The following is a 12,601-nucleotide window of genomic DNA, read 5'->3' as shown; positions in this document are numbered from 1 at the left end:
GAGATGGCTTGTTCACACTGGCTAAATGTGTAGAGATGGCTTGTTCACACTGGCTAAATGTGTAGAGATGACTTGCTCACACTGGCTAAATGTGTAGAGATGGCTTGTTCACACTGGCTAAATGTGTAGAGATGACTTGTTCACACTGGCTAAATGTGTAGAGATGGCTTGTTCACACTGGCTAAATGTCTAGAGATTGCTTGCTCGCACTGGCTAAATGTGTAGAGATGGCTTGTTCACACTGGCTAAATGTCTAGAGATGACTTGCTCACACTGGCTAAATGTGTAGAGATGGCTTGTTCACACTGGCTAAATGTGTAGAGATGGCTTGTTCTCACTGGCTAAATGTCTAGAGATGACTTGCTCACACTGGCTAAATGTCTAGAGATGACTTGCTCACACTGGCTAAATGTGTAGAGATGGCTTGTTCACACTGGCTAAATGTGAAGAGATGGCTTGTTCACACTGGCTAAATGTCTATATATAGAGATGACTTGTTCACACTGGCTAAATGTCTAGAGATTGCTTCAGTGTTCAAAAGTAAAGGTGGTCCGATGATCCGAGGCTATAGAAAACCTTGTTCGTCTATGTAAAATTTCAAGTGTTGGCCCCATTGGCTATGAAAAGTTTGAGCCCTGACATACATTACAATTCATGAAAACAACATTCCATTATTTTCTGACAAATGATCATATGAAATCAGAGGTTACAATAGAGTTTATTTTACCCATAACAGCGTGTTATTACTGGATGATGCAAGCATTTGTGTGACAGTTGTGCTACTTTCAACAATGTTTTAAAAAATTGGTCTATGGAAAAATGACTTGGGCTATGGGATTTCAATTTTCTGTAGACATATTGTCTAAGGAATTTTCATATATAATTTCATACACTGTTGCTTGTTCACACTAAGTGTCATTTGGGTTGTTCACACTGACTTAATGTCTAGAGATGGCTTAAGCTTGCTCACATTTACTAGGCGGTTTGGTCTGATCAGACATCTTTCTATTATCCAACCATCTTTCTTAATTTCTTCAAATTACCACCATAATGCAAGCGTGATTGCTCCTCCTGTGATATTAGACATAGGTCTTCACATGGAAAGTTTGATATCCACACAGGTACTTCCTTGCAGATCATGAAGAATGAAGCACTTTCTTGTAATCCATATGCACCCTGGGGTTTGCCCTTGCCATCCACTAATTTATTTTGTGTAGAATCTACCGAGTCTACCAATTAATTGTCATCCCCTGCCTCCCAAACTTTTGAATATTTTATCCTAACTGCAGCTTGACAGGTCGAAGATAAAATTGAGTGATCAGTTGTTCAATAAAGATTTTTTTCCTTTCAGCTATGCAGTATTGACAGAGTATAAACAAGATGTTTTATTAATACATTTGTTGTTATTTACATACATTTTGTTTTCTATGGGTTTTTTGTTGTTTTGTTTTTTTTAACATTTTCAGTTTTCTGTCATTTTACGTTTATATGATACACTATTATATAGTCACTCGATTCTTAAAAATAAAAGTATGGATTATTGCATGCAATATGGTTAAGCCATACATTTATATTTTTAACGTCAGGATGCCTTTGACACCTGCCGTTATAGTCATGGGTAAATGTTGTTAATCACACATTTGTTTCCGGCTAACAACTTCTCTTTTCTGTAATACAAATGATATTCATCCGCAGCCACATATAGTTCCTATTTTAACACAGCAATTATTGACACGATTTAACCGATAGTTCCCGTGTTTACTGCAATTACTTAAAATGAAATATGAATTTTCGGTGTTCTAAACTATTTTACACTATAAATATAAACATTTTCCTCATCAGTATATGCAATTTTGTTGGCGTAGGATTACGTAGTTCTGTCTCAATCCTGCCTTGAAAACAAAAGTAAAAAAATTCAGTTTGATTGTCGCGGAAATTTACATGCGTCCACAGAGCTGTCCACATGTCTTAGACTCATAAAAGCTGTTCATCCTGAGATCATATGCAGGAACATTTCATATAAGCCTAAAACCAACCGTGTTTACGTAGTCAAATGTTTACAAATCTATAAATAGTTCTGCAGCGAAACAGGGATTACTTCAGCTGTCACGTGACTAATCACGTGATCATCAGCCAAAATGGCGGTTATGTCTAATGTAATTAAACCAGCGACCGTTCGCAGTTTCATATTTATTTGTATGTCACTAGAATACGCAAGAAATGTCAACAGGAATTGATGGCAAGTTGTAACAAACTACAATGTCGTTTTTCATGAGGATTTTGTTAAATTAGATTATTATTTGTTAAGAATCTAACGAATATGATCCGTGACTGATGTACCACAGTACTAGCATTTTGTTTGTCAAAACTGTAGGCCTATATATGTCTCGTCGGACAGCGTGACCGACAGCGTGACCGTAGTTTTATATCAGAGGTGAAATATGCATTTTCGATGTTAACTAGGGGTAATAAAATAGGTGTTTGCTAGGCCTAATTAACATCTTATGGTATAGATAAAAAAACTTAGGGTGTGTACATCTTGGATTATATCTCTGGTTGTACAGTACATGTAACTGTTAATAAACCGTCCTTCAGTTGATTTTCAAACGAACATTAATGTTCGGTTATTGTGATCAAGAACTGGACTGAGAAATATAACCATATATGGTTGCCACATTCACCAATACGCCATCTACTGTCTGTTTCAATGAAATATGGCTGCCCCCATTGCCTTACGCTTCAAATAATTTACTTGCAAAAACATCTTCGTTTTATATAGTAGTTTTACCGAAAAGGTTGAAATGTATTCAGTAGGTGTTTTCAAGATGCATACGATTTGAGAAATGCATAACGCTAGCGAAATGAGAAGACTAAATGAACCTGAACTTTGCGAATAACTCCGGTCCAGGTCAATATATTTATGTAAACAACTATATTGCGCAGGCGCATTCGTCTCCGGATGTTTAGAAAGTTTTGCTCTTCTGTGTTCTTTCCAAAACGGCTGACATTATAGCATAGGTCTGCAAATTTGTCCGCGATTTACTTAAATGTGTAATATATATATTCTAGAATGTTACATCATTATCAACTAGGTGTGTATTTCTATAATTTAGAGAAAGAAATATATCAATGACGGCATACGAGACGATACATTGTATCATACTATACTGTAGTTACTGTACGTGTTTGCGAGAAAGAACTGTACATATGTATAGGCTTACAATTAGGTGGCATTTGTGGTCAGGGTGACTGGTCATAGCGTTAAAATTGTCATCGATTTCCATATACCATTTTCCTTTGACGAAAATGACCCAATAAATCAAATGCAAATGATAATATCTTGCTATGTGCACGGGATTGCTTGTTGTAGGCGATACTTGGAACGTATTTACTGTTGTAAGGGAGGTAACTGCAAGATTACGGAAATCAAACGTTAAACCAATTTGATTGGTCGATTCTTCCATGACTTTGGCATGGGGGTTTACAATCGAAGTGACAGATAACTACGGCAATATTCAGATGATATCAACAATAACATTTTTAGATACGTGTGGTTGGCAGTTGTTATGTTTAAAATGAACAATTATATAGCTTGTTTTTATTTCGGCAAAGACGAGAATATTTACTGAAACGGACCTCACGTGAAGCAGACTTGGAAATACCGAAACGAAGAAAAATCGGGCTTAATTATAATATAAATTGGCATTATTTTCAGAGGATTGACCAAAATATATGTTCTGCAATGCCTGATTGTATCATATATAAAATATTAGAGGTTTATTTGACCGAATTTTAAATTAATTATTCATTTGCGAATCGCGGCCCGATTGTCGTTGGAGTTGAATTACCGAAATGGCCGATAGTCGACCCAAAATCGATATTTTTACGAGAATTTTTGTTTTCTTTTACCTGAAAGTATTTTGAAATAATTTGCAAAATACCGAATTCACGACCAAATTTTCGATTGCGAAGAACTTCTGTGACGGTGTTAAGTTCATGTTAAGTTATATCTGATTAAAATCAGCTGTTACATGGCTACGTTTACTATGCGCTACGTCTACTAGGTATTTTTTTTAAAGACGGAAATCCGGATTATCTAAAAAACAAATGCAAAAATACTTGTGATATTCACTTAATTTGATATTCATTCGTTAATTGTTATCTGTAGTTTGATAACTTCTGATATATTGTGATTGATACTCTATATAATATTGCTGTGGAACTTGTGTTATTTTTCAAACAAATTCATTTTAATAATTTGTTAATTTAGAATTTTCATCAAGTCATAATCAAGACTTGAAATTCTCACTACACCATACTTCAAACACAGAGTAATCGATGAATTGATAAACTGAAAATTTAAGTCAAGCAAATGAGTTAATATTTACCTTAAATATTTTTTCAATATACAACAAATGTTCAGATGACTATTTGTGCCATGCTGTTACAAGATTTCAGTTACAATTCTAAAATTGAATTAGTATGTAAATATATGTTATACTGTCAATATCCACAAAGCGAGTGTAATATACTGTACTCAGTCATGCCGGTAGATAGCGGTACATATACATACTGCTTACATCTAGTGCTTACTTGTGTGAACTATAAATCAATAACAAAAATGGTTCATATATTTCTATATATGACTTCACAAATTATGCGGTGTCTGAAGATCTGAATGAAGTGAATAAACGATGTATTAAATTATTTTTATGAAATATTCAAGTCACATATCATTCTTTTTTTTTAAATACTGATTTCAGGTCCATTTTGGTAATTCAAATATGACGGCAATCAGGCCTCGAATGGCGAATGATTACAAACATTTTAAATACGTCTCGGTCAAATAAACCCCTAATATTTTACATATGATTAATTTTGACATTGGAGAACATATAATTGTGTCCATTCTCTAATATAAGCACTGGTAGAAAGTACAGAATAGAGCTTGATAAATATATAATCAAAATTACTAATTACCCCGGTAAATATAACATTTTACGTAAACCTCCCATGACTGATGGTGAACTTAAACTTGCAAATCTCCTGTGTCATTCCAGTTTTGATATGTGTAAATATATACACGAACGGTATATATATAGATATAGATATGGAATGATTCACAAATTTGCATACAGTTATGGAATCTTATAACACCCCGAAAACTGTTCTCTCCACATAAAGGATGTGATTTGTGCAATTACATTGCTGAACTGTGTGTGGTTCACTATGATTGGATGGTCAACATTGGAAAGGGACAATAAATAGGGAATGCGTCATCCCATCGAATGGACTGTAACCTTTATCAGTTTGAAGTTGAAAATGAAGCTTGAAGTTTTCTTTTCCTGTTTGCTGAATTATTTGATGAAGATAGTCTTTATATGGTTGTTATTCTTTATCACATTGTGTACAATACTGTAATTATACCAGAAGTATATCTTCTCATATACAGATTGATTAACATCAAATGATTCATGAACAAAAGGAGTCAAGTTTTTTGTTTTGAAGTACCATACATGCTTGAGTACAGTTTCAATAGGATACATTCCTAATCCGGGCCTTGATTAGTAGCTCTGGTTTTGGTTTTCAGTAATTCTTTATGTGTGTTTCATCATATTAAGTTGAAATATGCTAAACTAACGATGGAACTAGCCTAAATTTAGTGCATATTAGAAGTTGGCATCAATAAGGTCACAGAGTCCTGGTTGTATTATAACTGATGATGGCTTCCCGAAAGAAAGAAGACATATTTTATTTTCATCCATCCAAGATAGATCAATAAACTTCCAATTTCAATCAGGACCTTACAGAAAAATGCATGTGTTCAATCATATCAGAACAGCTGCAAACATTTCAAATAATTTGCAATTAATTCCTAAACCAATATCAGTAAATTTATCGACTTTAAACTTAGAAGATTACTGATTTTGCATTAAACAATAATGTTCGTTTACAGTACTTCCAGTACTTTGATTTTTTCAAGTTTACAAGCAGCTTTACTGATTCAGAAGTACATGTATATCAATAATCTTCCACAAACATTAAATAATTAGGTCAGAGAAAGAACTATACTCAGCTATTGGAAACTTTTCAGCAGATTAATATGTTAATCATACATGTTTTCTTTAATATATATATAATAGGAATAACCAGATTAAGACATTTCATCTAATACAAATGTAGCTGTCTAACTATAAATTCAATTTTAAATTTTTTATTTTATGACCTCAGACCCTGACGTTTCTCAGGGCCTTTGGCCCTTTGATTAATACCTTGAAAAGATATTTTTCTAAACTTGAGCAGAAGTCTACTTCATGTACTTATCCAGAAGTTTAAGAAGTACAAAAAATATTAGCTATGTAAAAATGTTGTTGTTGAAGTGTAACTTATGAATCTGGGAACTATCTGTGATATTTCTTTGTAACACATATCTGAAACCCCTACCGCCCCTTTAACAATTTGACACTAAAACAAGCTTTTAATTCTTTTTACAGAAATATGTTCAAGGTATGATTCCAAGAATTTTGGAGTTTGCAAAAATTCTTATACCACAAGATGAGGTGAGTCATACAGTGTTAAATAATTATTGAAATGAAAAAGGAATTCTGATATGGTACATCCTGGTATTTTCACCTGTATGCCTTTCTATTGTAAACCTTGTTTTTTCTCAAAGATCTCCTCTCCCCATATTTAACTTATCTCTAAACTTAGTTGATATGCTTTATAATCATGATTTGTAGATTTGCTTTCCTCAACGGCATTTGAATCAAGAAATTTCCAAAAAAAAAAAGAGTTATTTTCCTTTTTGCATTTTATTCTTGTCCATGTGTCTTTTCACTCAGTTTCTGACTGATCTTTTCAAAGCTTAGTGGACTTTATCTATGACACATGCAGTTTTATATTTAAGTTCAAAGTTCATTTTGACCCTGAAGGTGTTGTGTTTTTACAGGAGAAAGCGTGTGAAGTGTTAGAGGTATTTGACGAGATGTTGGAGTGTGAAGTGAACATCATAGTGCCTCACATGAAAACCGTGGTTGATTTCTCTCTAGAGGTATGTACATGAGAAATAAGTTATTCAATTTTACAAAATCCACCTTGGCACAGTCAGTGGGAACATGTTTCTCCTCCAATAGCAGAATTAGGAACACAAATTACTTACATTTACACTATTTTTAGGTCATCTGACCCGAAGGGTCAGGATGACCTATAGTCATCATGCTTCGTCCGTCGTCGTGCGCCGTGCGTCGTGCGTAAACTTTTCACATTTCAAACTTCTTCTCAAGTTCCACCAGTGGGATTGAGCTGAAACTTGCCTGAAATGATCCTGAGATGGTCCTGACCAAGTGTTGTTATTTTTCGTGTAGGTCCGAAATCCAAGATGGCCGCCATAGCCGCCATTTTGAAAACACATTTTAAAAATCTTCTCATGTTCCACCAGTGCTATTGAGCTGAAACTTGCCTGAAATGATCCTGAGATGGTCCTGACCAAGTGTTGTTATTTTTCGGGTCGGTCCGAAATCCAAGATGGCCGCCATAGCCGCCATCTTGAAAAACACATTTTAAACTTCTTCTCAAGTTCCACCAGTGCTATTGGGCTGAAATTTGCCTGAAATGATCCTGATATGATGCCGACCAAGTGTTGTTATTTTTCGGGTCGGTCCAAAATCCAAGATGGCTGCCATGGCCGCCATCTTGAAAAACACATTTTAAACTTCTTCTCCAGTTCCACCAGTGCTATTAAACTGAAACTTGCCTGAAATGATCCTGATATGATCCTGACAAAGTGTTGTTATTTTTCGGGTCAGTCCGAAATCCAAGATGGCCGCCATAGCCGCCATCTTGAAAAACACATTTTAAACTTCTTCTCCAGTTCCACCAGTGCTATTGGGCTGAAACTTGCCTGAAATGATCCTGAGATGATGCCTACCAAGTGTTGTTATTTTTTGGGTTGGTCTGAAATCCAAGATGGCCGCCATAGCCGCCATCTTGAAAAACACATTTTAAACTTCTTCTCAAGTTCCACCAGTTCTATTGAGCTGAAACTTGCCAGAAATGATCCTGAAATGGTCCTGACCAAGTGTTGTTATTTTTTGGGTTGGTCTGAAATCCAAGATGGCCGCCATAGCCGCCATCTTGAAAAACACATTTTAAACTTCTTCTCAAGTTCCACCAGTGCTATTAAGCTGAAACTTGCCTGAAATGATCCTGATATGATCCCGACCAAGTGTTGTTATTTTTTGGGTTGGTCTGAAATCCAAGATGGCCGCCATATCCGCTATCTTGAAAAACACATTTTAAACTTCTTCTCCAGTTCCACCAGTGCTATTGGGCTGAAACTTGCCAGAAATGATCCTGAGATGATGCCGACCAAGTGTTGTTATTTTTCGGGTCGGTCCAAAATCCAAGATGGCTGCCGTGGCCGCCATCTTGAAAAACACATTTTAAACTTCTTCTCCAGTTCCACCAGTGCTATTAAACTGAAACTTGCCTGAAATGATCCTGATATGATCCTGACAAAGTGTTGTTATTTTTCGGGTCAGTCCGAAATCCAAGATGGCCGCCATAGCCGCCATCTTGAAAAACACATTTTAAACTTCTTCTCCAGTTCCACCAGTGCTATTGGGCTGAAACTTGCCTGAAATGATCCTGATATGATGCCGACCAAGTGTTGTTATTTTTTGGGTTGGTCTGAAATCCAAGATGGCCGCCATAGCCGCCATCTTGAAAAACACATTTTAAACTTCTTCTCAAGTTCCACCAGTTCTATTGAGCTGAAACTTGCCAGAAATGATCCTGAAATGGTCCTGACCAAGTGTTGTTATTTTTTGGGTTGGTCTGAAATCCAAGATGGCCGCCATAGCCGCCATCTTGAAAAACACATTTTAAACTTCTTCTCAAGTTCCACCAGTGCTATTAAGCTGAAACTTGCCTGAAATGATCCTGATATGATCCCGACCAAGTGTTGTTATTTTTTGGGTTGGTCTGAAATCCAAGATGGCCGCCATATCCGCCATCTTGAAAAACACATTTTAAACTTCTTCTCCAGTTCCACCAGTGCTATTGGGCTGAAACTTGCCTGAAATGATCCTGAGATGATGCCGACCAAGTGTTGTTATTTTTCGGGTTGGTCTGAAATACAAGATGGCCACCATGGCAACCATCTTGAAAAAACATTTTAAACTTCTTCTCCAGTTCCACTGGTGCCATTGAGTTGGAAATTGGTGAGGATTTTAAGGAAGGAGTGCCAACAAAGTGTTAATATTTTTCCGCCTTGTAAAATCATTGACTTGACTATTTTAAACTTCTTCTCAAATTCCCCCAATGGAATTCAGCTGTAACTGTAACCAGAAATGATCCTGAGATGGTCCTTACCAAGTGTTGTTATTTATTGGGTCGGTCAGAAATCCAAGATGGCCACCATGGCAAACGGCGCCACTATATACTTGCTACAGAGAATACATACTACAATTATATCAGGTTTTTAATTTAGAGTCAGATGACCGTTAAGGCCCCTGGGCCTCTTGTTCTTTCTTGAAAGTGCTTTTAGTGAAGGCATACATCTTGTTAAAATTAAAAAAAAACAAATGTATGTAAAATATGTTTGAAATGAAACCATTCCTGAAAATGTGAAAATTTCAGATATTCCAAACCTGGTTTATATAGTGATATGGCAACATAAAAAATGTCAGCCATCTCTAAGATTTTTGGGGGGAAAGGAGAAAGAAACAAATAAGTAATAAATGACTTAACTTACAAATATTGAAGATGGTTTTGAAATGTGCAGTGTTGACTCATTTAATACCTATATTTGGAATTGTTTGATTATTTCAAACTATGTACACCCTTTCAAAATGAAAATACAATGTGTGTATTTTGTTTGAAATGTCACTTCCAAAAAATTCAATATATTTTACATTCAAACCTATTTAGACTCTTTCTTAGGAAGTTTTATCTGCATTGAAGTCCAAGAAGGTGATCACTAACGCATATCAGAGATGGCTTTTTGGATACTGAGGTCTTGGTTTAGTTATATTCAGTAGCACATTTAGACAATGAGGTTGTAGTTTGAAGAAATCATCATATTTCAGGTTGCCGGAACATCTGCCCTGGGCGACAGTGTACGAGTCAAGGCTATGTCTTTCATAGCCTCATTTGTCAAGCTCAAGAAGAAGGTAACTGTTTTTTTTCTAAGATAGTTAGTGAATTCATTGATTCTTCTAGGAATCATGGACTAACATGTACACTTGCTGTTTCCTTATGACAAGAAAACCTTTTTCTTCTCATGGTTGTTCCAGAAAAATATCAACAGAGTGGAAAGGAATGATTTAATTACGTCAATACCATATACTGGTCATAAGACTCATTTTTACCCATGCCCACCATCCGTAAATGATCATAGCTGTTGATAGGCTGTTGAACAATACAAACCAGTTCCATGAACACCTTGCATATAGTGTTATGGAATATATATTTTACTGGATAGCCCTCAACTGAATTTATGCATGTATAATGTTGAAAATTCAAAATTTGGAAATTCTACGGGTATTTAGAGAATAACATAATCAGGAATATTTGCTCATGTAGAAAGTTTTTGTATGAGAATAATTTGGTGTACCCGAAAAAGAAAGTTACGATATCATTGTGGATGTATAGATTAGTTTATTCCTGAATCAGCTACGATGTCAGAAGGAAAGTGTTGATAATTTGTGGACTTTCCTGAAACAGAAGTTACAATATCTGAAGGAATGTGTGATAATTTGTAGCCTTTCCTGAAACAGAAGTTACAATGTCAGTTGGAAAGTGTTGATAATTTGTAAACTTTTCTGAAATAAGTTACAATATCAGAAGAAATGTGTTGATAATTTGTAGGCTTTCTTGAAACAGAAGTTACAACATCAGAAGAAATGTGTTGATAATTTGTAGGCTTTCCTGAAACAGAAGCTAGTAGACCCTGTGTTAAATGTGGTTTTCCCTGTGATGTGTGCTGGAACAGAGGACGATGAAGAAGATGATGATGATGAAGTTGTAGATGAAGTAGAGGCACAGAAGCCATCTGTTTATGGCCCCCAGGTAAGTGTCATGAGACATCTGTCGGTTGAGAATTCATTTAATATAAGATTTTGGTGACTTCTACGCTCTTTGAATTAGAAAAAAGTGGCAAAATGTCTAGAGTACTGGAACTAAAAATATATCAATAAAGAAAAATATGTCTTGATTAGATGCTGTGGAACACAGCAACCAATTGCTCTGCTCGGAGACATTCCCCAATAACAAATTCATTCGGAACTTTTGTGGAATCAAAATATCGCTTACCGTAAATAATCGGGTATAGTGCGCACTCGCGTATAGTGCGCAGGTACATTTTTGAGGTTCATTTTCAAAAAAAAAAAAAATTTAAATGAACAATTTTTTGTTCAATATTCAACTGCGCGGTAGATGAATTCTAAAGCATAAGATGATAGAAATTTGTAATTTATGAAAGCTTATTTACCCCATTTAATTTGAATTACCAGTCAGATTTGACACATTGGATTGACAGGTTGTTTACATTATACCGCGACAGGCCTAGTCAGCTTGCAAATTTGGAGCGGTCCCATCTACGATGTTGTACAAACAAAATAATTAATCCTACCCTCAATTACCTTGTGATTTTCACGCAAGTATGATCTTTTGTGGTATTTGTCCATGATATATACAAAGCTAATTAAGCTCAATTATAACAAGATTGACTAGTAAGCTGAGTATAGCTACGTAATGTAACACAGGCCGCCATTTTGTGTACAGTACGGAAACAAGTCTGCTGTCGTCGTGCTGGTCACAACTTTTATAACAATGAAATAAACATGTGTAATGGATAAATTTACAGTGCATACGATAAATAAGAGTACCCCGGTAGTTTTCACAGTCGGATCGTATTTTACTGCCGCACGAGATCAAGGCATTAGTGTTACCCTTGCCTAATTGCACATGCGTGCTGTTACAGCTTCCGTAAATAAACAAGTTGAACGTTATCAGTTTCTGGCAACACTCTGGATTTATAAGGTGATTAATTTAGAAGTATGAAATAACTAAGTACTGCTATATCATCTCAAGTTTTGTTTGATGTTAATTGAGATTTTATACATCGTTTTGGACCTGAATACGGGAACATGCTCAAGTGAGATCGTATGTGTATGGAACATGTGGCTCACGATCCACTTAGATAAATCCAAGAAATTGCTGATAAATACACAATTTCAAGGAATTAAACATCAAAATAACTACAGTCAAACTTGTAATAGCGGACACCCTTATATAGCGGACACCTGTCCATAACGGACACTTCCAGGAATCCCCAATGAAAATCACTATATAAATATCATGTATATAGCGGACACCTTCCTAATGCGGACAGCGGACACTTATTTTTGTCCGTAAAGTTGTTTAAAATTCCGTATAACGGACACGTGAAACCATAGCTGTGTTGATATTTGTGTGTAAAACGTTTCTAAATAACAAGCAGAGCCTTAATTACTCAATTCCCCTGGCAGCAATGCTAACTTAGGAGGCCACTTCATCAGTCACTAATTGTCCTGTTACCTGTAAGTTGCTGTAACAATGG

The 12,601-nt window shown here is 35.7% G+C and overlaps 1 protein-coding gene across 1 annotated transcript in view; it reads left to right on the top strand.

Moving 5' to 3' along the window:
* LOC117318334 (importin-4-like) overlaps window positions 1–12,601 on the top strand; it is a gene marked incomplete at its 3' end in the record, with an annotated part of 39,900 nt that overhangs the window by 12,460 nt on the left and 14,839 nt on the right. Inside the window, 4 exon segments of the mRNA XM_033873335.1 lie at window positions 6,495–6,560; window positions 6,950–7,051; window positions 10,089–10,172; window positions 10,924–11,070. Coding sequence (XP_033729226.1) covers window positions 6,495–6,560; window positions 6,950–7,051; window positions 10,089–10,172; window positions 10,924–11,070 — 399 coding nt within the window.

This window comes from Pecten maximus, unplaced genomic scaffold (assembly GCF_902652985.1).
Source record: "Pecten maximus unplaced genomic scaffold, xPecMax1.1, whole genome shotgun sequence".
NCBI lineage: Eukaryota > Metazoa > Mollusca > Bivalvia > Pectinida > Pectinidae > Pecten > Pecten maximus.
Note: the sequence above shows the minus strand (reverse complement) of the source record. Positions and strands in the feature narration are given on the sequence as shown.